Source organism: Castor canadensis, chromosome 1, assembly GCF_047511655.1.
Source record: "Castor canadensis chromosome 1, mCasCan1.hap1v2, whole genome shotgun sequence".
Lineage (NCBI taxonomy): Eukaryota > Metazoa > Chordata > Mammalia > Rodentia > Castoridae > Castor > Castor canadensis.
The window spans coordinates 8,873,020-8,900,690 of NC_133386.1; the positions used below are offsets into that span (position 1 = coordinate 8,873,020).

At 42.3% G+C, this 27,671-nt stretch overlaps 1 protein-coding gene and 1 non-coding gene across 8 annotated transcripts in view; one reads left to right on the top strand and one right to left on the bottom strand.

Annotated features, from left to right (window-relative positions):
- Sytl3 (synaptotagmin like 3) overlaps positions 1-27,671 on the bottom strand; it is an 88,321-nt gene that overhangs the window by 46,030 nt on the left and 14,620 nt on the right. For 4 of the 7 annotated variants that reach the window (XM_074071283.1, XM_074071290.1, XM_074071276.1 and 1 more), the window contains exons 2-4: positions 24,299-24,865; positions 22,326-22,541; positions 12,075-12,139 (exon numbers count right to left, since the gene is read on the bottom strand). In XM_074071283.1, the coding sequence (XP_073927384.1) occupies positions 12,075-12,139; positions 22,326-22,541; positions 24,299-24,408 (391 nt within the window). In that variant the 5' untranslated portion in view covers positions 24,409-24,865. Of the gene's footprint in view, positions 1-12,074; positions 12,140-12,440; positions 12,562-22,325; positions 22,542-24,298; positions 24,866-27,671 lie in introns of those variants that run through there. The other 3 variants (XM_074071317.1, XM_074071309.1, XM_074071305.1) reach the window with 1 other exon arrangement.
- LOC141416683 (small nucleolar RNA SNORA51) lies at positions 25,574-25,704 on the top strand. Its single transcript, XR_012441298.1, has one exon. It is a non-coding gene; the product is annotated as a small nucleolar RNA SNORA51 (small nucleolar RNA).

Here is a 27,671-nt window from a genome sequence, read left to right on the forward strand (position 1 = left end):
AAATGCTTCTGGATATTGGTCTGGACAAAGATTTTTTGCATTTGATCCTGAAAGCACAGGCAACAAATGCAAAAAAAAAAAAAAAGATGACAAATGGTATTATATCTGATAAAAAAGCTCTGCACAGCAGAGTTAAGAGACAACCTACAAAATGGGAGAAAATATTTGTAAACTATCCATCCAACAAGAGGTTAATAGCCAGAATACATAAAGAATTCAAACAATTCAACAATGATAAAACAAATAATCTGATTAAAACAGAGGCAAATGATCTGAACAGACATTTCTTTAAAAAAAAGATATACAAATAGCAACAAGTATATGAAAAAAATGATCAACATGACTAGTCATTGGGAAAATGCAAATCCAAGACCATAATGAGGTATCATCTTACCCTACTTAGATGGCTATTCTAAAAAAGACAAAAAAGTAACAATACTGGCAAAAAAGTAGAGAAAGAAAAACTTTCATTCACTATTGGTGGGAATGTAAATTAGTACAACTGTTATAGAAAACAGTATGTAGATTCCTTGTAAAACATAGAAATAGAGCTGCCATAGACTCAGCAATCTCTCCACTGGAATCCATATCTCAAAGAGATACCTGCACTATCGTGTTTGTGGCAGCACCATTTACAATAGCCAAGGTACAGAGTCATGTACCTTGATGTCCACTGATGGATGAACAAAGAAAATACATGTACAATGGAACATTATTCAGCCACTGAAAAGAAGGAAATATTGTCACTTGCGGCAACATGGTAGAATCTGGAGGACATTATGTTAAGTCAGATGCACAAAGACAAATACTCCAAGTTCTTACTTGTGTATGGAAGCCTAAAAAGTTGATCTCATGGCAGCATTGAACAGAATAGCTACCAGAGCCTGGGAATGGAAGGAGGAGGAAGGATGAACAGAGGGTGATTACCGGCCCAGGGCTCAGTTGATTAGGACGAATAACTTCCAATGCTCTAGGGCTCAATTCAATGGCTGTAGTTGACAACGAATTGTATCTTTCAAAAGAGGTAGTACAGTTGACCACATCCGGCACAAAGAAATAATAAATTTTGGAGTGATGGATATGTCAATCATTCTGATCATTATTCACTGTGTGCATGTATTGAAATGACACCTAGTACCCCATAAATATGCATGATTATCATGGACAATTAAATATATATATATATTAAAAACAATAACAAAAATGAACAAAATCAAGAACCTGCCTTGGGAAGATTACCGGATAAAACCAGAAAAGTTTGAAGGCCAAGGTCTTACTTCACCCATCAATCATAAATTCTGACTTCATCATCTCTGTTCTACCCAGTTTGAATGGACCCATCTAAAAATATCTCAAGGATATGACAAGCAACCAATCCTCTAGAGCACACACTCCCTTTTGTGATGCTGTACATCTTTGGTCTTTCCTCTTATGGAAAGTAGTAAAAAGAAACTATTCAAAAGTAGGATCCCACTTTTTTAAAAAATAAGATCAAACCAGGTATGGTGGTACACACCTGCAATCCCAGTACTCAGGACACTGAGGCAGGAGGTTCACAAGTTTGCAACCAGTCTGGGCTACATAGCAAGAGCCTGCCTCTACACAAAATTTTATTTCTGGGAAACAAAAATGACATCATTAAAGGCATCATTTTAGGAGAGTAGATGCATATAAACTAAGGTCTTTGTTTGCAACTTACAGGCAGAGTTAACAGACTCTGTTGAATTATGGGACCAGACGGTGTTCATTGAGCAAACAAATAGCGAAGAGATAAAGCAGGGAACCGGAATAGAGTCATGGACACTGTGACTGCCATCTACTTCTTTTCTTTCATGAGCCTGAGTGCCTTGACTCCATGCCTCCAGTCTGATTCTGTCCTCAAAATTCCTGTGACCATATGGCAATATCCACCCTGCCCATAGAGAATAAAACTCGGAAAAGTGACTCTAAAACCAATCACACTTGCTACTGGAAAGGGATAAATGTAATTTTCCTTCAAAGTTATCAGACACAATAATCATCCTGGCTTGCTATGGGATGGGTCACTGAGAGTTATCAGAGGCTATGTTAAAGATCAGCCTCCCTAAATTATTTTATTTCCCCAATTATTAATGGTAGAGTGAAAATCTAAGTAGATGGTTTGCATATTACACTTAAATTATTTTAAACTTGAAGAGGCATTAGTATTAAAAGCACCAATATTGTCGTTTGTCTGATTTTAAGTTTGAATATCAAACAACAAAATGCCATACTTGTAAAAAAAGTAAAATATGTGCATTTACAGAAAAGAGTCAAAAGAGAGCACTATCTTTATGTGCTTAGCAGGTGTCAAAGCATAAAGATGGATTTTGTTTCAGTTTTCTACTTAGTGACCTAGAAAACTTCCATGATAATTGTTCATTAGCTTAACTAATTTACAAGTGGCTTTCAAACCTAGTGTGAATAAAAACAATTCCTTGGGGACCTGTTAAACATTCCCTCTTGGACTCCAAGTTCCACTGCATCAGAACTTCTGCGCAAAAGGCAAGGAGCTGGAATTTGAAACAGCTTTCTGCTGACTCTGTAGCAGAGATCCAAGAAACCACATTAAAACCCTTTGCACAAATTGCCAAATCCTGTGGACAGAGGGGCTAGAGGTAACAGAGCCAGGAAGGGCTCGGGAGCGTCCTAAAGACACTTTGAGAGAGAGCTCCTACAAAGGTCTGGACATTTTGATAATTCAATACAGCACAGAAGCACAGAGAAGCCTCAACAACAGAACTTAAGGAATTATTTTAAGATCACAAAACTACATACATAACTAAAAACCTTAGAGGAAAAACATCCAAGACTTCATGTAGCTATATGAAATAGAACAAAAAGATCTCTTGCACTTGCTTTAAGTGGACAGGAAGGGAGTTGAGGGGAGAGATGATGGGGCCTTGTACAGTACAAGCCAAATCAGAATTGTCACTATGAATCCTCCCCTGTATAATGAATACATTCTAATAAAAATTTTATTTAAAAAAGAAAAAGAAAAAATCCATGATATAATCAGAAAAAGAAATATAAGTAAAACAAAATAAAATATTTTGTACCATCTCCCTGCAAAATGAAGAATTGGGCAACTTTTCCTGTTCTTAAGTCTTCTTAATGGTTGGGAAATTAGCATAATAAATATTACCACAACTGATTCTATTGATCTTCCCTGGACTGTTATTTCCTTGTCTACTTTCAAGGAAATTTTGGGAACATTTATCTTAAATGGCACACATCTATAAGGCTTTTAAAAGAGAAATAAGCAAAGCATATGAAAAAGAAATTGGGTCATGAGGGCACAATGACACTTGGAATCAATTCAATGAACATTAAATTTAACTCCCGGAAAAATACTCTCACCTTACATTTTTAATGTGTTCAGCCCTGACAATGGACCCTCCTATACATTACATCACCTTTATTGCCACACAGACCTATCCTTGTTCAATTCATTCATTCCCTCCCTCATTTGCTTATAGCTCCTACCCTTGAAACACACAAATTGTAGTCAGGGCAGAACCACCGAGGGTCACAGGTGGAGGGCAGCATCAGGAGGTATTCAGTGGGACAGGCTGCCCTGGAGCACAGGATGGGCAGACAGAAGAACATTGCCCCAAGCTGTGCACATCCACAGCCATGGGCTGCAAACCAGTGGGAAAGTACATAACAAAGACTATAGGGGAACATTTAGGATCTGGAGGGAAAAAAGTTAGAATGGGGTTCTCTCCCTCCCCATCTCATTCCCAGTACAGGGGATCGAACTCAGGGCCTCAACTTTCTGGGCAAGTGCTCTACCACTTGAAACACACTCCAGCCCTGGAGTCAGCTTCTTGGTGAACTGTGAAAGGTTAAAGTTAGGAAAAAAAAAATACAACATGGATATTTAACTGATCGCAGTGTAAGGAAGAAGTCTCTAAACAGAAAAGCAGACAAAGAAGTAATACTGGAAAAGGTAGATATGGTTACAAACAAACAAAAACCCTACTGTATGTCAAAAATCCTGAACCTTTCCAACAGATTACAAAGCAAGAAGCTACATTTGCAACTAATGTGACCGAAAGGGCTAACAATCTTAAACATACAAAAGACACTAAGAAAGCAAGGGAGTGCAAAATACCCACTCATTGTAAGTAAATAAGTTCAAGTTAAAACATAAGAAGACCACTTTGGATGACCAATGTGGTTTTACCAAATTGACAAACTTGGTTTTTAGTGTCTTTGTTTTTAAGACTAACTCACATACGTGTTGAGTTATACCCACCCAAGAGGCAGCATTCCTAAGAGTCATCTCACTGTTCTCTTCAGAACATTCAGAGAGGTGCTGAAGATCCTCTACGAGGGTATTGACTGCAGTATTATGTATTGCAACATCATAAACTCCCCAAAATATAATAGAAAACTGAAAATTCTCTAATTGTCCAACAGTCATGATTTGGCTAAACAAATGATACATTCCAATAGTGGAATGAGCTGTAGTCATAAGGAATCCAACAGTCAATGACACTCTAACGTATGGAAAATATTCTTTGTAAGTTATATAAAGAAATATCAAGACAGAACTACAAAAGGTTTGATCTCAATTATGTAGACACATTGGCCTGATTCATACTAAGTTATCCTAGTCAATCATTTTTTACTTAAAAAAAAGAATTTCTTGTGAGTCAATCTAAATACTTTTAAAAGTGCGCATATGTAGTTTTATAGACACACACAGATACAAATAATTTCTGTTCTTTTGTGAGTGTAACAAAATTTTAGTAATTATTCTCTTGGTGAAGTTGTTTTTTTATTATTATTTCTTTATTTTTCTTTTGGCAATACTAGGGTTTGAACACCCTTGATAGACAGGCACTGTACCACTTGAACCACACTCCCAGCCCTTTCTTGCTTTAGCTATTTTTTAAGTAAGGTCTCAGGCTTTTTACTTAGGGCATACTTTGTACAATGATCCTCCTACCTATGCCTCCCACATAGCTGGGGTTACAGACTCTTACCAACATACCCAGCTTATTTATTGAGATGAGGTCTCACTAAGGTCTTTCCCTTGGCTTGCCTCAAACTATGATCCTGCTGGTCAACTCCACCTCCCAAGTAGCTAAGATTATAGCCATGACCTAGTGTGTCCAGCACAAGTTGCTGTGTTTTTAACATTACTCTTGGAATGAGGGCATGGCTCAAAATGGTAGAGAACTTGCCTAGCAAGTTCAAGGTCTTGAGTTCAAACTCTAGTACTGCCAAAATTTTTAAAAAATCACTCTGAAATTTCCTCATTTTTCTTTCTTTTTTTCCCCCCAATACTAGGGATTGAACCCAGGACCTCACAAACACTTGGCAAACCCACTACCACTAAGCTATATTCCACCCCACTTTCCAGTTTTTAAATGAATACAAATTACTTTTATATTCAAAACAAAAATCACAAATTTGAAATCATGCTACACTGTAAAAAGCTTAATGAGTGCCAAGTGTGGGGAGAGGGCAGCTCACAAACCCTTCTGGGGTGGTGTAGTGGACATGCACTTCCTAAAAAGTCATTTGGTAAACACGCCACAAGCCTGTCACATGTTCATACATTTGACCAGCCATTTTTCCTCTGAGTCTATTCAAGAGAATAAAACACAGCTGCCAAGAAACCTGTAGAAAATCTTCATCACAGAGTTATTTGTACCATGAAAATTGAATAAAATGACAGTCATCGACAACAGGGAACAGGCTGAATCAATTGTAGTGTCTGTAGTTGATGTATTTCATGGTCAGCAATACAGTTTGGAAGAAGTCTGGGGTTTTTTTGTTATTGTTGTTGTCTTTTGGCAGTACTGGGGTTTGAACTCAGGACTTCATGCTTGCTAGGCAGGTGCTTTACCACCCCAGCTACTCTGCCAGTCCCTGGAAGAAGTCTTAATACCATAGGAAAACATTTATTCTACACTGAATTTTAAAAGCAAGATAAAACTATACATAAGGGCTGGACAAGTAGCTCAGGGGAGGAAGGCATGCTTAGCACATGTGAAGCTGTGGGCTCCATCTAGCACCAACACCAAAACAACTGTGCCTGATCACAAATACATTTAAGATGGTGAAATCTCTATGTGTACACACATAGGCACATGAGCACCTGGGAATAAGACTGGAAGAGAGAGAATGGGATTACCAGTAGTTTTGGACAGAAGCGGTATGTGCGTGGACTTCTGTACCCTGACCTGTTTCCCAAGCGTTCTGCAATGGGCATGCATTGCTTCTATAATCAGAGAATAAAAACTGCTTTCAAAAGACAAAAACAAGTGTCTTCCTCTTCCCAGAGCAGAGGACAGACAATGGGAAAAAGTAGGTGGCACATTAGACCTGCTGCTTTGGAAGCGGAATGAAGGCACGGGGAGAGTGAAGAGACCTGGGGAGATAGGAGTGTCAGGATTTAAAGATTGGCTGTGTTGGTGGGATGAGGAAGAAGAGGGGTAAGTATGAGTCTCAGAATTATGAGAAGTGGTGCTGTTCCCCAGGATTAGGAGCCAGCTCCCAAAATGGCCTCCTCACCCCAGTGTAGCCCCTCCCAACCTGACTGCCACTGACCTGTGTGACCAATAAGAAGTAGCAGAAATGGCAAGATGTGACTTTTGAAGCTAGGCTATATGAAATATTGCAGGGCTCTGCCTTGCTCTCTTGGGTCAGAGGAATCCCTGGGGAAGTCAGACATCATGCCATGTGGACACTCAAGCAGCCCTGTGAGGACATCCACATGGTGAGGAACCCAGTCCTTTACTGGTCACATAGATGAGTGAGCCCCAAGAAAGCACAGCCTCCAGCCCCAGGCGAGCCTTCGGCTGAGGATAGAAACTGTGTAAGATGCCAAGTTAATTGTCTTAAGTCACTAAGTTTGGAGTTTGGGGACATCTGTTACGCAGCAGTAGATAGCCAACTCATAGGAAGAGGGACATGTGGGAGCTGCCTGTACCTTCCTTGGTTTACATGCATCATCTAGGTTTTGGCTTAGGATGGAAAAGGATGGAAAAGGCCTTATTTCTGCCATGGCAACAAAAAGCACTACAGAATACACAAAAATCACTTTTTCTTGAGTATAGTAGAGAGCTGAGGTTGCAGCTGACTCCCTATTAGATGTAGTGGAGCTGCTGGGGGATCCCAGAGATTGAGGGGGGTCTCTTCCTGTCCATCTTCTGTCTGCTCAGCATGAACTCAGCAGGGCAGGGTGCTGTCTGCTCCTGCAGCTTCCACATCTCTGCACCCTCCCTGTACCCCCTTCTTTCCTCCCTCCCTTCCTCCCTTCCTTCCTTCCTTCCTTCCTTCCTTCCTTCCTTCCTCCTTTCCTTCCTTTTCTCTTTATTTAAGCAAGCTACCACTTGAGCCACACCCTAGTTTGTTTTTAGACAGGGTCTCATGCTTTTGCCCAGGATGGCATCAGACTGAGATCCTCCTACCCTAACCTCTGTGATTACAGACGTGTACCACCATGCCTGGCCCCCACTTATGCTTTTTCATTTCTCCAAAATGACCTATTTGACCAGTTCCTAAGTTAAATTCTCTTTGTTCAAATAATTACATGATTTCTGTTTTCCTAATTGAATCTTAACTGATACTGGAACTACATTCATCCGCTAGTGCACCAGATTCCCTTTGGGGGAAGAGACAGGAGTGAGTAGACTTCCTGCTTATCCATAGAAGCCTTCATCAGCTGACCCTCAACTTCCTGCCTGCCTGTCCTGACTTTCCTGCTATGGACTCCACCCCACCCAGTCTGGTTCACAGGACTACTGTGTGTTCTCCCAACTTGGGGTTTTTCTGGTTCATTCCACACCTCTTGAGCACCACTCTACAAGACAGGACAAAAAGAAAACACAATATCTCAGTATTTGAGGAAGCACGTAGAGAAGGAATTTGTTGTTTGTGTTAGAGTCGGTCTTTGTTTTATATGTTGGTAGAAACAACAGCTAAAAAGGATGATTATGCTTAGGTTGACTTTCTTTATGTTAATTTTGTCATTCCTTCTTCAATTCCTATATTCTTGTTTGAACTAGGAATTGAAAAATTTTTTTAAAGGGGAATCTATCAGCTGAAGAAGGCCCTTGAGTTCCCAATAAAAAAGCATTTTAAAGAAACAAAACAGAGCCAGGCATGGTGGCACCTGTCTGTAATTTCAGCACTTGGGAGGCAGAAGGATGGTGAGTTTGAGGCCAGCCTGGGTTACTAGGTATAGCAAAACCCTGTCTCAAAAAAGAAAAAAAAACCAAAACCCAGCTGAGCATGGTAGTGCATACCTGTCATCCCAGTTACCTGGGAAACTGAGAACAGGAGGATCAAGGATCAAAGTTCCAGGCCAGCCAGGGGCAAAAAATAAGTTCACAAGACCTCATATCATTTCTGTAGTGTAGTGGTTACCACATTGGCCTGACACAAGCCCTCACCCCAATGGAGAAAATGTGGCATGGAGATGGGCACCTGTCACCCCAGCCACAGTGGAAAGCATAAAAGAAAAGGATTGTGTCCAGGCTAACCTGGGCAGGGGCTGGGGGGTGGGGGATGGGGGTTGGGAGGGGACTTGGGGGAAGCAGGAGCAGAACCCTATCTCCAAAATAACCAGAGGAAAAAAGTCTGGGGCATGGCTCAAATGTAGAGAACCTGCCTAGCAAGTACAAAGTCCTGACTTCAAACCCCAGTACCACCAAAAAAAAAGAAAGTAAAAAAAGAGAGAGAAATAGAAAAGAAACAAAACAAAACAATAAAATAGAGAAACACCTGTGTTACCACAGTGTTGCCCAATAACACAATTAACATGAGGAGGACAGCACCCCAAGGGGAGCACAAATCAGGACCTGGGGGATGGATACATCTTTAGATATCACAATGCACGGTGTGGGGCTCCAGAAGGCTTGGTACCCAGGCACAGCTATGCTACATGGCCACAAGGAGAGGGTTAGCCTCAGAGTGTGTGAGGGCTGAGATGAAGTCAGTCCCTCGCTGCTTCCTGCTGACAGAGCCTTGTGTTCCCAGGTTTCTAGTGAACTCAGCAGAAGCATCATTTGTTCTCAAGTAAGAAGAGTCAGGAGTGTAATCCAGGGGAGAACTGCATACCAACCCAATCTGTACCTCAGCTCCAGTGCCTTTTACAAAAGGTGAGTATCAATACTTTCCTTTGACCAGCAAATTTGAGGGTGAAATTAAATGGCTTGCTTCTTGACCTCACACTGACACTTTTTTTAGAAAAATTATTCCAAGCCACCTCCTGCCCTCTAAATCAGCCAGAACCTACCCGAGCCACTAGGGCAGACAGATGTGATCGACAGCACACTGCCTCCACTTGAGTCTCATGACATTTGTGTATGTCTTCGTGTGATTCTTTTATTTTTGGTGGTGGTGGTTTTGGGGTTTGAACTCAGGGCCTCATGCTTGCTAGGCAGGTGCTTTACCACTTGAGCCACTCCACCAGTCCTTTTTTTGTGATGGTTTTTTTTTTTTTTTTTTTGAGATAGGGTCTCATGAACTATTTGCCAGGGCTGGCTTTGAACCGTGATTCTCCTGATCTTTGCCTCCTGAGTAGCTAGGATTATAGGCGTGAGCTACCAGCACCCAGCTACCAGCCCTGTTTTGTGTTAAGCATTTTTGAGATACAGTCTTGAGAATTATTCCCTGGCTGGCTTTGAACCCCAGTCCTCCTGATCTCTGCATCCTGAGTCACTAGGATTACAGGCATGAGCCACTGGTGCACAGTTGCACAGTTTTTTGTCTGACTCTTTATCATGCTCTGAAATGGTCATTTGTGTGACCAGAGCACACTTCCCTTTTGCCATGGTGTGAGGTCTCAGCTTCTGACTACACTGTCACACCACACTTTCCAAATACATATTATAAGACCTTCATGGTATTCAGACCAAATGCACGCTCCCATCCATGGACCACCACATGCTTATGCACATTTGCTTCCTCCTAACGCTGTTCACTCCCTGTGGTCTTCAGTTATTCAATTATTTTAATCAAGAATCATGAACAAGGACTGATAACCAGAATATATAGGGAACTTAAAAAACTAAATTCTCCCAAAACTAATGAACCAATAAAGAAATGGGCAAGTGAACTAAACAGAACTTTCTCAAAAGAAGAAATTCAAATGGCCAAAAAAACACATGAAAAAATGCTCACCATCTCTAGCAATAAAGGAAATGCAAATTAAAACCACGCTAAGATTCCACCTCACCCCTGTTAGAATAGCCATCATCAGCAACACCACCAACAACAGGTGTTGGCGAGGATGCGGGGAAAAAGGAACCCTCATACACTGCTGGTGGGAATGTAAACTAGTACAACCACTCTGGAAAAAAATTTGGAGGCTACTTAAAAAGCTAGACAATGATCTACCATTTGATCCAGCAATACCACTCTTGGGGATACACCCAAAAGGCTGTGACACAGGTTACTCCAGAGGCACCTGCACACCCATGTTTATTGTGGCACTATTCACAATAGCCAAGTTATGGAAACAGCCAAGATGCCCCACCACTGACGAATGGATTAAGAAAATGTGGTATCTATACACAATGGAATTTTAGGCAGCCATGAAGAAGAATGAAATGTTATCATTCGCTAGTAAATGGATGGAATTGGAGAACATCATTCTGAGTGAGGTTAGCCTGGCCCAAAAGACCAAAAATCGTATGTTCTCCCTCATATGTGGACATTAGATCAAGGGCAAACACAACAAGGGGATTAGACTATGAGCACATGATAAAAGCAAGAGCACACAAGGAAGGGGTGAAGATAGGTAAGACACCTAAAAAACTAGCTAGCATTTGTTGCCCTTAATGCAGAGAAACTAAAGCAGATCCCTTAAAAGCAACTGAGGCCAATAGGAAAAGGGGAACAGGTACTAGAGAAAAGGTTAGATCAAAAAGAATTAACCTAGAAGGTAACACACATGCACAGGAAATCAATGTGAGTCAATGCCCTGTATAGCTATCCTCATCTCAACCAGCAAAAACCCTTGTTCCTTCCTATTATTGCTTATACTCTCTCTTCAACAAAATTAGAGATAAGGGCAAAATAGTTTCTGCTGGGTATTGAGGGTGGGGGAAAGGGAGGGGGCGGAGTGGGTGGTAAGGGAGGGGGTGGGGGCAGGGGGGAGAAATGACCCAAGCCTTGTATGCACATATGAATAATAAAAGAAAAAGGAAAAAAAGAATCATGAACAAATATTGTGCTTGGTGCTATATGGATGAAAAGATTTTAAAAGGATAGTGCCTACTTGTAGAGAAAAGCTGATGTGCACAAATAATTCTATATAAAAAACACTTTGCAACAATTGACAGAAGAAATGTACAAACCAGAAGCTGATGTGTTCTGGAGGGAATTACTGCTCCAAGAAGTAGAAAGTCAGGGACACTCCATGGGGCAAGTGCCTTAAATAAGGGTCCCCATCTCAGAGATAGAAATGGGGTAGAGAGAGAAGAGCCACAAGCAAATGTAACAAATGGTATGAATTGCAATCCAGGGACAGGAAAGCTTGACAATGGAAGAAGAAGTCCAGACATTGGGGCCTGTGCACTGTTAGAAATGATGGGCCATTGCTCTGGAGTGAGGTCCTGCACTGGGCTCCAACAGACCAGGCCAAACCAGAATGGAGTCACTGGTGCTAAAAGCCACATAGAAAGCAGAAATATGCCAACATTGACTAGATTTTCCTGAAAACAGGAGATTCCAGTCTACCGAGTCAGCATAATGAAGAAGTCCTTACTGATCCTTTACAACAAAAAGGGGAGGGGCTTTAACCATTACCAAAAAAATAACCAGGTGTTAGCCAATGAATCTGTCTTCTCTTGTTTTCTTGGAAGTTCCCCCCTTACAAAACCCCCTGTTCTGCAATGGACCAGGGGAGCTCTTGGCAGTGGAGGCTGCCCCAATTCCTGAATCACAAAGAAAGTCAATTAAATCTATAATTAAATTTGCTGTAATTTTTGTCTTTTGACAATTCTAAACCCATAAAGATTTTTTAAATCCAAATATTTAAAACTAGGAATGTATTGCTTTACTTTAGTAAAGGTTCTCAGAGCACTTACCTTCAGTTGGAAATTTCTTGGCTCGTTCCTCAAAGAACCAGTCTCCAGTTTTTATTTTCACATTTCTGAAAAGCAAGCAGAAAGGAAGCCTCAGGCAGATAGATAAGGATGGTGCTGTATTTGACCCATAAGCGGTAGAAAGGACATTGATCTTACAAGGGACCAAACACCTTATTTTACAGATGCTCCATGGAGGTTAAGCGACTTCAGACTGGCAGAAAAGCTGAGTCTCCTGCTCTGGTATATTTTACCCTATGTGTGATGTATGCATATTAACACATCCTTCTGCCTAACGCACATTAAATACTTAATATTTGAATACATACAAAAAGTGAAGCAAAACTGCCACCAAAGCAATCAATTTACCATGTCACTAGCGGGAAGCCAGGGAATGAAGGATGAGTTCCAGGGACGCGCAGTGCTCTGCACTTGGCTGAGGAAAAGAGTTAACCTTAGTTTGTGTTTGCCAGGATATTTACCAAGAGCCAACAGAGCAGCCTGGCCTGAGAAGATTCCTGGGAGGATCTGGAATGTGGAGCCAAGTGAAACAGGAGAAACCACCTCTGCAGGGCCACCTGGCCTGACAGGGGCTCCCTGGGACTGCGTCTGTGTCATCTAACTCACAGGCATACCAGCACCCGGACATAAAGACCCAAAATGTGTTCTACTCTTGACAGATCTCAAATTTCTCAAGCAGGCACTGGTGGCTCATGCCGGTAATCCTAGCTGCTTGGGAGGCTGAGATCAGGAGGACTGCAGTTCAAGGATAGCCCTTGAACTATCCAGGTGTTAGCCAATGCATTCGTTTTCTATTATTGTTTCCTTGGAAGTACTCACCTTACAAAACCCCTTGTTTTGGCAAATATTTTTAAAGACCTCCATCTACAAAATAACCAGACAAAATGGACTGGAGGTGTGGTTCAAGTGGCAGAATACCTGCTTTGCAAGTGCGAAGTTCTGAGTTCAAACCCCGGTTGCACTAAAAAAAAAATTTTTTTTTAAAAGCTCAAAAAGGTAGAATTGTGAATGTCCTTTTCAAATATGAAAAGGTGATCACACAGACATTTTAAATTGTTCTCACCCTTAAAATAAAGACTATATGGGCTGAGGATATAGCTCAGCAAGGGTGAGGCCCTGGGTTCAATCACTAGTACTTCCCCACCTCAAGAGAAAAAAAAAGAACAGGGAGTGTTTAGAGAAATTGAAGAGTGGTAAATTCACCTCCTTTGAAGTGCCACACCTATCCACTGTTCTATTTCTGAGGCTGCCTCCTCGGTCCTTGTAAGCAGGACAAGTCTGGTTGATAGGTAAAGTGGGCAAGACTAAGAAGGCCTCTAGCTGAGAAACACACTACACTTCCTAATTCTGTGTTTGTTTGATTCTAGTAGTGGAGCCTATTACCCCTGTGATATAAAGCCCTCATATCTGAGACCCTTCTACCATCAGTTAAACCAGCCAGACACAGGCCAGCATTGATAAGTACACACACACACACACACACACACACACACACACACACACGATGCACAATCAGAAGAGAACGAAAAACGGTCAAGGAGAAGGAGGCCGGAAGAGGGTGTACCTGAGCAAATCAATACTGCAGATACCTATAAACAAAAGACTCCTCTAGCCCAGGTTTCAGAAGCCATACACGGGTCATCTAGTGCCAACCCTCTCACATGGTGACATTAAACGTAAACATGTAATCAGCTCACACAATCCCAACTGAAGTATAAGCAGAGCTCATTTGCCTTATCCATGACTGGAGAATAAAAGAACAAAACACCACTGTCCTAAACCACACGAAGATGACTGGAGGTTGTTTCCTTTGCTAGATTCAGGCTGGATCTCCACCACTCCTTCTTGCAAAATCAGCAGTTACATAACCACTTATTCCAAAATACCTTTTATAAGGACTTCCTGTCTACACCAATCCCCCTTTAAGAAAGAAGACTGTTGCTCTTACTGTCTCAATCTCTGTCTATCTGTAGGGCCAACCCAGAGTAGCATAACCTACAGTAACTGAAGGAAGCAGTTAGCACTTCTTCCTAGACGATTAAATCAGAATCAGATTATGAAAGCTTTTTGGAACTGTTCATGAGCTCAGCAGGCTAAAGCTTTTAAATTTCTCAGATAGAATAATGATTTACTTCTTTAACTTTTTCAATAGATCCATTAATGCACCTTAAAGGCAAAAAGGTGGAGTGGTGGAGAGAATGGGCCACATGGAGTCAGGAACCTCACCTATGCCCAACCCTTCCCTGCTGAGGCATATCTGGGGTCACAAGGTGCACCACCATGCCCGGCTTTTTGGTTGAGATGGGAGTCTTGCTAACTTTTTTCCAGAGCTGGACTTGAACCTTGATTCTCCCCATCTCTGCCTCCTGATTAGCTGGGATCCCAGCATGCACCACCACATCTGGTCCTCAGAAAAATATTTTGACCTCATTACTCTCACCAGGAGTTAAGTAGGGCTGTAGGATGCCTTTATTTTGCAACCAACTTGCTTGTGTCTGCCTTAGCTAATGCCCCTGTTTTATTCTCTGAGAAAAGTGAACATGACACCCCCTACAGTTGCTTAAGGTATTTTTCATCATCCAACTGAGGAGAGATGGAAAATCAATCTGCCTGGTCAGGATTCTTCAACTGACTAAAGAAGCACATCCGTGCAGATCTGATCTCCCAGACCAACCAATGTCCTGATGGCGATGAAGCCCCCAGTGAGCCCTAAAGAGAGCCATGAGGCACACAGATGCAAAACTCCAAACAAAGCATCTGAATATTGTAAAACTGAGAGCAAGCTATCTTGTTTCTGTTACTTTTCACAACTGCCTGGTAATTACCAGTTAAAACAGTCCTGCGCAGGCATGCAGTTGAAAACTTTACTTCACACCATCTTGCAACTAAGACTGCTTGCAGTTACAATGCAAAATGGTGGGGTTTCCACAAGCTCTACTGATCTGATTTCACAGGAAAAAAAAGACCGATCATTGTGATTAAATCCTCGGTAACTAGGAGAGGAGTCAGAAAGTGAAGATGAAGATAAAGAAGTTTACCAATCTCCCACCAACACTTCTAGCAAAACATTAATCATGGCCCCTTCCTGAACCTCACAGAGAAGGCAGGCAGGCACCCCTGTCACATTCAGAGCCCCAGTCACAGCCACAGCAGGGTGGGATGGTGAATGAACGGACATCCCCACCTCTGCAAGGGTACCCTGAGAATCAAGGGTGAAGTGGCATCCAAAACAGGCAGAGCCCTGCGGTATGACTGAAGTTTCATTCGTGCCACACCATCAAATGTGGGGTGAGGTTGTGCGCTCAGACCAGGCAGAAGCTGTAAGAGGGGGCTGGGTGGAGGATGACAGGAAGGGATGGGCACAGTGGGGAACCCATGGCCCATATGACAAGTATTAAAAGTGGTGAAGGCCAAGGGAAGTCTGTTGGTTACAAGATGTCAAGATTGTAACTTCCGGCTTGTTACATCTAACCAGTCAATAAAGCAAGAGCAATTCTACTGCAGCCTGACAGGGTCTCCTTGTTTAAAGCTTTGGCTCAGACATTGGGCTGACTCTGAGTGCTGACCTACCTCCCCCGGAGATCTGAGCAGGGCGTCCACCTCACCAAAGGGACCATGAGAAGGGCACAAGGCAAAAAGCACTTGCTCCCCATTGGCACAGCCCCAACCTGGAGGGGTCTGGGGAGATAGCCAAGAGCATCTCCCCAAGGCAGGATAAATGGAGGGCACAGACCAGAGAAGCAGCCACAGGAGCATCACTACGGCAACAGGGGGCCTCCAGGAAATAGTCAAAAACATGTCAAACCCGCCTCTGTGGAAAAGAATCAGAAGACTTAAGGTAAACCCAGGCTGGAGTGAAGAGACGGAACAGAATAAAGGAAGAGTTGGGAATGTGACCATGCTGAAACAGGGTGAACTCAGTGTTGTCACCAGAAAAGGGCAGAGAGAAGCTGACTCGATTGAGTCATGTTTCCAGAACATGAAAACAAAGGACAAAGACAAGAACTGCTGAGGGAGAAGATAGCACAAATGAAGGATGAGGCCAATCTACTTTGTTTTTCTCAAAGAAGCCAGGACAAGTGGCACAAAAGAACAATCACATACAATTGAAGCAAAAGTTAGAAAATGAGCAAACCCAAGGGGCTGAATAATCGGCTCACAATAACATTCTTTATTCCAGAAAGATCAGTGTGGAGAGACTCCTTCCCAGAAACATAGTAGAAACTGTTTTTACTGATAAGAATGCAGAAAAAATAATACATTTCTAGTGCATAAAAACAGGGGACAAAGATAGCGTCAGATGTGTAATACTAAATTTCAAACAACAAAGATGTCTTTCTTAAATTTCTTGATGAAAAGGTTAGGACCCAGGATTTTAAAACCCAGTGAGGTCATTGCTCATGTGGTACAGCTCACAAACATGCAAAGACAGACACTGTGTGTCAGGGGAACAGCTTCAACTGACTGAAAAATGAATCAAAGTGGAGAATTTTCAAGTTGGGAACTCATGGTCTCAAAAAATGGGGAATAAGCACTGGAGTTGGTTAAAACATAGAGTCAGTTTAGTACAATTGTATAGCATAAAACAAAACAGGTAACAAGGGACTGGGGGAGTGGCTCAATGGTCACGTAACAAGCATGAGGCCCTGAGTTCAAACCCCAGTGCCACCAGAAAAAAAAAGTAATAAAAATATGGAAGGAGATGCTATATAACATAAAAGTAATAATTCTATGAATGTAGATAATTCAAAATGATTTGTAAAACAAATAATATTATTTATAAAACATTCTCACTGGGACTGCAGCAAGCATGCCAGCTGGTGAAATCACCATGAAGGGTCATAGGAGCATAGCTTTATCCTATTTTATCAGAGCTGCAGTACCCCATAGCAATGATAGCTTTCCATAGCCAGCAAATGTTCAGAGCTGTCTCCAACATCTACCTGCCACACCTTCAAAAGCGGCCAGCTGTTCCCATCTTACAAATACCATCACCCTTTAATTCTGGACCTGCCCCCACTCTCTGGCCACACCCATGGCTCCTTTTGGCACTGTCCCTGCTCTCTAAAAGTTCCCAGGCATCTTCCTGTTCACCCCAATTACTTGTCTCTGTTAACCCATTGGCTAGAGACACTGCTGTCATCACTCACAGCTCCAATTCAAGGAGTTACAGAGTGAAGTCGCCTTACCTCTGTTTCTCTTTTCTCAACTCACTTCCTGCCTCACCCTAGCTCAGGATGTAGCTGAAGACCTTCTTCCTCTAAGTAGCCTCACTGCCTGCTGAGGCCCATCCATGCCCATGGCTTCCCCACTTTCCAGATCAGACAGGAAGCCCTGCCCCTCCCCAGCCTCTCCCCTAGCACCAGCACCTTCTACAGAGTCACTCTAAAAGAATCCAGCTATCTTACACTTTCTTCTTAGAACCACGTCCTAGTCTGGCAAGCTAAAAAAAAAAAGATCTTAGAATCAAAAATCATGGATGATATTATACATTTTTTAAAAAAATCTTCCAACAGCATCTTTTCTGAAGCCTGTCTGCAAATATTTATTTTAACAAAGTGAAAAAAAAATCTCTGTGCCCCAAGGTACCATCATCATACCATTTTATCTGATTAATTCAAGTGGTAGACAATATTGCAATATGTTAGTTCTTAAGGTCTGTCAGCATTTATAAGGTCCACATTTTTAATATTTGTTTCCTAGATAAAACTTAAAATTAACTCAGATTCCTTTCCCAGGTAAGAGCGGCTGTTACACAGTAAGTGATATGCATTTGATACACATTGGCGGTCCTTTTCTCAAACGTAAAGGTAATAAACTTACCAAAGCTAGCTCATGGAGCCTGAGAATGCAGTTAAACACAGTAATCATTGTAGACCTGGCAAGAACTAGACAGGCCTTGGGAACTCCAAAGGAACAATTACAGTCCCTTGTTACAATGTTGTACAATGTTAAAAGGGAGAAGGAGTTACTGTTTCTTACCAGCTAACTTCAATACCAGCTACAAAAGCTCACAGGAGCATGGCAGAGTTGGGCAGACTCCAGTTCTTTCATTTTAAAGGAGTACTTGTTAGGTTTTAAAAACCAGAAAGCATAAATTTAAAATCCAAAAAAGACATTCCAAAATCTAATCTCATCCTCACCAAAGTATACTGGAGGTAAAGGGGTTTCAGAGGAGGCTAGCAAACCAAGTTCAGCTTTACCATTGGGCAGAAACCCACAGGTACCCCTTTCAATTGAAAGGGGGCTTATTAATATTGATTCTGAAATGTTGGCATTAATAAACTAAGACAGGGATTGTCTTAGTTTATTAAGACATCAGTCCCTCACACGTGACATCTGTTGGAATAGAAATGTACTTTGGTCTGACCTGTACATACGGGTATGTTATCGTGGAAATTCTCATGAAAGCATGACTTTAAAGGCACAACCAACCTGCCCCATACCCCAGCCCCTCACCCTTATGTGTCTGAATTCTTTTTTTTTGTTTGTTTGTTTTTGCATGGTACTGGGTACTGGGATTTGAACTCAGGCCCTTGTACTTCCTGGGCAAGTGCTATTTCACATCCACAGCCCATCCTGCTTTTTAATTTATTTTTCAGATATAGTCTCACTTTTTGCCTTGGGTCAGCCTAAGACAAGTGATCCTCCTACCTATATCTCTCCTGTGGCTGAGATTACAGGCACGCATCACCATGCCTTGCCTAAATCTGAATTCTACTTTTTGTCTTTTGGCAGCACTGGGATTTGAACTCAAGATCTCATGCTTGCAAGAGAAGTACTCTACCACTTGAACCATGTCCCAAGCCCCTGAACTCTTCACTACAGCCCACATTGTGGCCCTGAGTGCCCACCAAGGCAGCACTTGGCCAGCATGGAAAACTGCCTCCTGTGGCTGACCTCCCTTGAGAGGAGACAGGTTTCAGCTGAACTAAGAAGGTGGCAATAAGAGTATGAATAAAAGGCATAATGAAATAGAAAGCTTACTAATTCTCAGAAAGGTTTTAAAAAGCAGGTTCTGCCATGACTAATCAAGTGCTGACCATAAAATGAATTTGACTTTCAACAAAAAAAAGGCCAGATGAGATGGTGCATGCCTGTAATCTCAGCACTCAGGAGGCAGAGGCAGGAGGATCTTGAGATCAAGGATGAGGACAATCTGGGTTATATAGCAAGACTTTATTTTGTTTCATTTTTTTGTTTGTTTGTTGTTTTTTAAAAAGCATTCTCTTTAGTAAGCATAAAATAAACCTTTCAAAAAGTATTTCATAATGTTCTACTTTTTTACTTTGGTATCAGAAGGCTTCAAAGAATGTTAATATTCGTTACTCCTACTGGTACATAGATAAAAAACAAAACAAACAAACACAAAACTCATGATCCTATAAATAATTATCAAATAGCCCATTCCTAAGCAAGCAGTGTGCATACTCCATGTGCAGTAGGGAAGTTCTGTGTACCTACTAACAGATGTCACTGTTAATTCAGAATGGAGAAAAAAATGGGTGCAGTGCCTAGAGCCTGTAATTCTAGCTTCTTGGCAGACAGAGATCAGGAGGATTATGGTTTGAGGTCAGCCTGGGCAAATACTTCCCAAGACCAGATGGCATTCTGTCATCCCAGATACACGTGGAGGGGGTGAGGGTTGAGGGGGTGGAGAGAAGCACAAATTGGAGTCAGGTCCAGTCTGCTCAGGCATAAGGGGAAACCCTATCTCAAGAATTACCAATGCAAAAAGGGGCCCATGGAGTGACTCAAGTTATGGAGCACCTGCCTAGCAAGCACATGGGGCCTCCACACAGTCACCAGCCAGCATATTTCACTTTAAAACTGGTCTGTTTGTATTGTAATTGCTACCCTAAGCCCCTGTGCTTCTTGATTTAAAGAACTTATTTCCCTTATTTTGCTCCCACAAACACTTTTTTTGGGGGGTGGGGGGTGGTCCTGGTGTTTGAACTCAGGGCCCCACACTTGCTAGGCAAGCACTCTACCAATTGAGCCACACTTCCAGCCCACATAACCACTTCTTGCTGAGGGAGAAGCAGGGAGAGGAACGTGAGTAGTGTTAAAATCCTTTCCCAGGTCCCAGTATGTAAGGCAGGGGAGAACGTCAAAGCTTTACAAGTCCTCATCCTTGTTTTGGGTCCTAAACTCAAATAGTGTCCCAGAGTGGACAAAGCTGGAGTGAGGACAAGGGCCATGAAGAAGGGGCAGGATGAAGGGAAAGAAACAGGTGTCATTATAAATAAGCCCTCTCTACACATGGCTTCCTGTGTCAGTCTGACTCAGAGTAATGCAATTATTTAAGGTATTTTGAAAAACATCCTTATTTCAAAATAAGGAAGCTGGGGCTTTAGGAAAGATACTGGTGTACTTAGAGGGTCAAGTTACAATGCCTGGGCACCATGTCTGCTAGGGCAGAGATTTCAACACTGTCAGCTTCCTGGGAGATTGCTCAGCCCAGTCCTCCTATTTGATTTTTACCTTACAGTTAACTATTAGGGAAAAAACTGCTGAGGGCTCATTTAATGCCTTTATCATTAGACTTCAAATCTATGCAGTGGATTGACTGGGGAAGAAGGTCTTCTTCAGCCCTCTCTAGAAGTAGTTTGGAATCATTATTGACTCTCCTGAGAGCCCAGGCCTGTATCAACATGGGCGGCTCACAGTCCTGCATTGGTCTTCTCTCCCATGCTAAGAAAAGCCTGAAGAACATGGACTCCAGCAAACCAAAGAAACAAGGGGACTGCCTCCAGTCATGCCATGTGAAGTCATTACAGGAGTGGAGCCATGTGGTTTAAGAGTGGAGAAAGCAGCCTGAACTACTTCCCCATTCTTTGGCTGAATGACTGACCCACAGTATGCTTGGCAAAGGGACAGGAAATTAAGCAGATTGGCATCGGGGTATCAATAACGTGAGCCCTCCAAGTGTTGGAGAAGAGAGAAGCCAGAACCATACCACGCGCACGGGTGCCTCTGCCTCCCTGTCCTGGGGCACGCACACATCTGCAGTGATAGTTAGAAGTTGCCTTCAGAGCTAGGAGTCTTTGATTACTCTCCAGATTCACACTTGCCTCTTGTTCCTCCCTTCCTGCAAGTTCTGTGATGTCCTGCACATGCTCCCCCAACAAATGGAGAGACCCTTCTTTTGTTCAAGGACTCCACCACCATCCCACTTTTGCTTTGAACAATGCTGGTCCAACTCAAACATGCTCCTTATTTTCACATCAGTAGCTCAAAACACCAATTCTGTGTTTAAATGAGTTTAAAAACTTCATCACCAACAGGTTGACATAAATGTAGATTCAGTAGACAGGAAGCATCCATTTCTCTATCTGAATGTCAGATATAGGCCAGTTAGCCTCCTTCAAAGACTGCATCAGATTTCCCCAACCTCCTCTCTTTTACTGGATATGAATGAAGCACTAAGAAAACCAAGGTGCTAGTCAGGAAATCCAAGTGAACCTTAACTCCTGGGCCAGTTCTTTGTTAGCTATCACAAACTTTTGTTAAAAGACATTTTTATATAATAAAAAATAGTTTTGAATTAAATCTCTCCCGAGAGGAAATAGGCAGCTCTATGTTGGGCACTCTGGAAGCATCTACTCACCAGATTTGAGGAGTGAGCTCTCTTTGTCAAAAGTTTTGTGACTGAAACATGGTAGCTCTTTCTGTGAAAATCACTGACTCCACCAGTGAAAGGAAAGCAGGGTAGAAATTGGCAACCTTGCCTCCATCTTGCATCTGTCCCCTTCACTCTGAGTTTCTCTCCTATAATCACTTTGGGTTCCAGGAAGGACAGGACTAATTCCCTTTACAAGGGAAACTGTCCCCCATCCTCCCAAAAAAAGAGAGGAGCAGCAGAGCCTCCACCCACCAGGCAGCAGTGGCTCTTATTGTAACAAGGCCCCAGCTGACCAAGCCTGAGATCATGAGCCCAGGACACCTGTGACCACCACGTCTGACTGCTGGGACACATCTGTGACCTGGACTGCTTGACAACTGTGCCTCCAGCTCTCCCTCTATTTAAACCTAAAGTACAGGGAAGGTGGGCTGAAAAACTATTTTGCCTCTTCCCACAGCTTGTCTCCACCCGTCACCATCTCTCCCCTCCTCAGGTCAGGCTGCGTGGCCAGACCTGACGTGTGGAACCCCTGAAACTCTGGTTACAGGTAGTTTTGGACCATCCCAAGACCGGGTCAGTGCAGAAATCGGACCCTGGGTCATGCTCACCTGTCCTCGAAGCACACAGTGCACTTCCAGGCGCGGGTGGTCCTCAGGAACACGCGGCACTCGGAGCACACGCGGTGGCTGCAGCCCCGGCACACGGCCCCGCGGTTCAGCAGCAGCCCCAGCTCCCGCTGGCAGCGCGCGCAGCACTGCTTGTAATCCCGGCTCGAGCTCTTCGCCCCTCTCCACCGGAGATGCTGCAGGTGCGTTTTCAGTTTCCTGCGGCCCATGGAGGTAAATAAGATATGACTGGTAAAACACCAGATGCCAGACTACAGGCAAGAGCCTCAACAGAACCATCCTGGCAAGGGACACCCCACCCCATCTCTCAGGGCCGAGGCAGAAACATGGTTTTGGTTTTTTTGGCGGCACTGGAGTTTAAACTCGGGGTCTCATGCCTGCTAGGCAGGCGCTCTTACTGCTTGAGTCACTCTGCCTTCCAGGAATTTTTTATGAGATTCCCAACTCTTCCCAGGTCCCACACCTCACAACAATGCTGTTGATTGCTCTTCCAGAGCATCTCCTGAATCTGTCCACTTTTCTCTCTATATTAAAATATTAATATTCCACTTATTAAAGCCACACATTCATAAACTCAGTTTTTCCTTAATCTTTTGACCTCAAATCTTACCCTATTTTTACACTTTCATCACCTTTAAAAGTATTTAATAACACCAGGCACCAGTAGCTCACGTCTGTAAACCTACCTACTTGGGAGGCTGAGATTGGGAGGATTACAGTTTGAGGTCATCTGGGAAAAACAGTTCGCAAGACCACATCTCCAAAATAACCAGACCAAAATGGACATGGCTTAAGCGGTAGAGTGTCTGCTTTGCAAGCACAAAGCCCTAAGGCAAACCCCAGCCCTACGCCCCCAAAAGAGTAATTAACTAAATTTCCTTACACTTAATGCTGCATTTATAAATTCACTATATTTTATATGATAAATACAAAATTAATATTTTAAATACTTCAAATTTTTTTGTTATTGAAACTGGATCTCACTATGTAGCTCAAAGAAAATTCTGGTTTTCCTCAGTGTATTATAGTTTCTAATGGAAGAAACACACTTAAGACTTTTGAAATAAAAAGGGAGGATGGAAAAAAATTGTACCTTCAAATTAACCATAAAATTTCCCTCATTTCTCAAGCATTTGGTTGTCCAAACTTTTACATCTGTAGTATTTTTATTGACAGACTGTGAAAGAGTTCTACTCTCAGAAAACAAAACCAAAACCATATTCCATTTGCTTGCTTTTTGGTGCTGATTGTATCCAGGGCCTGTCCCATTTACGCATGCTCCGCACAACTGAGCTACATCCGCGACCCATTTCCTTCTTTCCAACCCTCCTGTCCCCGACAAACACAGATTTTCCAGTGGGTCTGGACAGCTAACATTGGATATTTTCCATACTCCTACCAAGTAGTTCCAACAGCTTCAGCAGCCAGGAAAGCGCTGTTGACAAAGTGCTTTGGGAACAGGCTGAGCAGGTTTCATGTTTTACTTTCTGCTCCCTTTCCTCAAAGCCTACCTGAAAGCAAAAGTGAGCAAAGGAAGAAGATCATAATGGATTGCACCAGATTTGCCCTTTCTAAGCCACCTTCTTTGTGCCTTGAGGTACCACCAAGAGTAAGAGAGGAAAACTGAATCCGAGGTCTTTCCCTAGGGAACTACCAGAAGTCTGAAAGTGCCCCCCTTGAACTATTCCACATGTAAGCAAGTGGACTAGCACACAAATACAGAGGTGCCATTAGAAATGAACAAGGGCGACCTCCCTTCTTCCCTGCCTTCTTCTTAGTATGATAGCAAAAATAATCTCCACCCGCAGGGTCATTAGGACGCTCCTCGGTCAGAGGCCCAGCAGCGAGCAGTGGTAACAAGTGAGCAAGCAAGTAGCAAAGAAACCAAGGAGACTCCAGGCAGAAAAATCCAACCCCCCAACCCCAAGAAGTGCACCCCTGGGAGGCCAGCTTACCTTATCCTTTCCTCCTCTATGCTCTGGACAGCCCGGTCGCGGTACAGGACCTGGAGAATGATCTCGCGTTCTAACTCCTTAAGGGACTCCAGCTCCATTCCGTGAGCCATCTCCTCTCCCTTTTCCTCCACCTACGTTGGAAGAGTTTCACTGCCTGCATACAACTGCAACCCTGTGTTCTTGGAAGAGCCCCTCTCCAATTTCACTGGTGACTGGGTTTTGCTTGTGGCTCTTTTTTCCTTTTTAACTGTGTCATACTCCTCTGGAGAAGAAAGTTCCACAAAGCTGATCCTCTGTGGGACTCACTGCAACCTAGGGAGCTTTTTCACTGGGTTTTGCCACAGCCTCTGACATCCGCCTGAGATGAGCATATCTTTTTCTGAGGTTTTGCCAGAGATTGTTATAAATAATGCATGGCTTCAAGCAGATAATTTCTGAGAAGCAGAAATAATCTCCAATCTGAGGAAATTTACAGTGACAGGATATTGATGACTTGGAGAACTTAACCTTCCTCTGGAAATGTTGCCAGGTCAGTAAAACTGCAATTAAAAGCCCAGCCTGTAATACCTGGAGAAGAGAAAAAAGCACAGCATCAGTTTTTTTCTGGTGTTTTCCTGGTGTGACTTCTCTGCAGCATGACTTCAACAAAAACAAAATGTTCTATACAGCATCCTCTACTGTGGTGATGATGTAAAATTTTAAAACTGATTAAATAAGACTTCTTATATTTAAAACTTCCAAACTGGGATTTTGCTAATATGATATGAATGCTAGATCTTCAATGGTCAGAGGAATGTTGAGTGGACAGTCATGTCACTTAATGATGGGATAAGTTCTAAGAAATGCATCATTAGCTGATTTCCTGCCATGCAAACATCACAAAGTTCACCAACCTATTTACACAAACCTAGAGGGTCTAGCCTGCTCATACCTATAGAATAGCTATATGGGACAGCCTACTGCTCATAGGGTTGTGATGAGAAAAACAAAATGAGATTACATCAAGCACTAGAGAATATGGTTCAGTCACGAGTCACAGTTAAGGACATAGATGTGGCTGCTGTGGCCTAACACAGCGGACTGTTTCTTTTTCAAGAAACAGAAGATGAAACTCTAAAATTAACAGTAAAAGAATAGTAAATGCATAAACCAGCAACATTGTCACTTATTGTCATTATTGAGTATGATGTACTAAGTTGTCTGTGCTACACGTTTACACAACTGGCAGCACAGTAGGTGTGTTTACACCAGCCTCACCACAAACAAGAATAACAAGGCCCCTTGGTGCTTACCACAGACTGTGTTCATACACTGATCTACAGAGAGAGGAGGCAAGGAAAACCTACCCATGTAAACCTCAGCCCAGGCCCTGTGCCTGCTCCGTATTGTGAATGGGGAAGAGAAAAAGATGACAAAAAATAAATAAATGAAAGGGGGGGAGGGAAGGAAGGAAGGAAGGAAGATAGATAGGGAGGGGATGGATGGAGGGAGGAAGGGAAGGGAGGAAGGGAAGGAAGGAAGGGATGGGATGGAGGGAGGAAGGAAGGAAGAAAGGGAGGGAGAGATGAAGGGAAAAAGGGAGGGAGGGAGGAAAAGAAAGGAAGGAAGAAAGAAAAAAGAAAGAAAGACAGCCCTGTTACAGTTGTATGGGACCGTTGTACCTAAATGTGTCTGTTGTTCTCTTAAGCATCATTGTGTGGCACGTGACTGTATATCATCATCCTAATTGAAAATGTTAGAGAAGCGATGCTCTCGATTGTTGGCAGTTCTTTTCACAAGTAATGTCAAATCAAAAAAAAAAATACTGATTGATTAGGAAATTATGAAGTGGCATCACCACAACCTCAATCTATCAATTATTTATGGCCTTTGATTGTGTTCATGAGCTCCCTTGTACATTAGGCCTTGCTTCTGTTTAGTGCCAGTTGAAAGGTTTTGCACACATTCTTCTATCAAGAAAATGTAGTTGATCTAGTCAGTAGTTTTCTACAATGCTGTTTTTGTTATCAGACCTGTGTGAATCCCTTAGTAACAAGATGTCCTTCCAATATGTTAGAAGCCACACTCTGTTGGGCTTGAACAGAAATCCACATGAGATTAATTTATGAATGAGATGTTAATACACCCAAACGGTATCATTCTCTTTAAGAAAAGGTTCTTAATTTTTCTTAATCTTTGGTAGTCTGGTGAGCCTATGTAATTAAATGCAGAAAATAAAATATATTGGGTTACAAAGGAAATTGATTCTACTGAAATATTTTAAAAATTATAATAATGAATTACATGTGTTCATTGATGCATGAAATAATAAGATGTAGGAGTGATCTAGTGACTTCTACAATTTCAAAGTGGTGATTGGTGTAAACAATATTTTGAGATATCTATAACATATATAATATGAAAATATCTGTGATTTCTACTACAGATAAAATTATAGGGCCAAATGATTCTACCATGGCTTTCTGCCTATCTTCATAATTTAAGGAAATGTTACATTTTAGTTCAAGGGATAATGAAAATAAAGATGTAATATTCCCCCATATAAGTTCATGGGCTTGAACTATGGACCACTGGCTTAAAAGATTCCACATAACCAGAAAATACAGGGAGTTCAAAAAACTAATCTCCCAAAGAATCAACAATCCAAGAAATCAATGGGCAAATGAACTGAATAGACAATTCTCAAAAGAAGTATAAATGGCTGATAAATGCATGAAGAAATGCTCAACATCCCTGGCCATAAAGAAAATGCAAATCAAAAACATATTAAGATTTCACCTCACTCCTATTAGAATGCTATCTATCATCAAGAAAAAAACAACAAATGCTTGGGATTGGGGTATGCCTCAAGAGGTAGAACATGTGCCTAACAAGCACAGGCCCTGGGTTCAATCCCTAGCACTGCCCCCACCCCAAATAAAATGCTGACAAGGATGCAAAGGAGGAGAGGAAACATGGGGAGAGGAGGAACCCTTATATACTGTTGGTGGGAATGTAAATTAATGTAACCACTATGGACAGCAGTATGGGGGTTTCTCAAAAAACTAAAAATAGAAGTACCATATGATCCAGAAATTCCACTCCTGGCATATACCTGAAGGAATGTAGGTCAGGATATAATAGGGCCACTTGCACACCCCTGTTTATTGCAGAACTAAAAGCCAAGCTATAGAAATAGCCCGGATGTCCTACAACTGATGAATGGATTAAGGAAATGTGGTATATATATACACGATATTATTCAGCCATAAAGAAGAATGAAATTATATTTTCAGGTAAATGGATGAAACTGGAGAACATCAGGGTAAGCAAAGTAAGCCAGATTCAGAAGAACAAAAGTTGCTTGTTTTCCCTCATCTGTGGAAGTGAGACC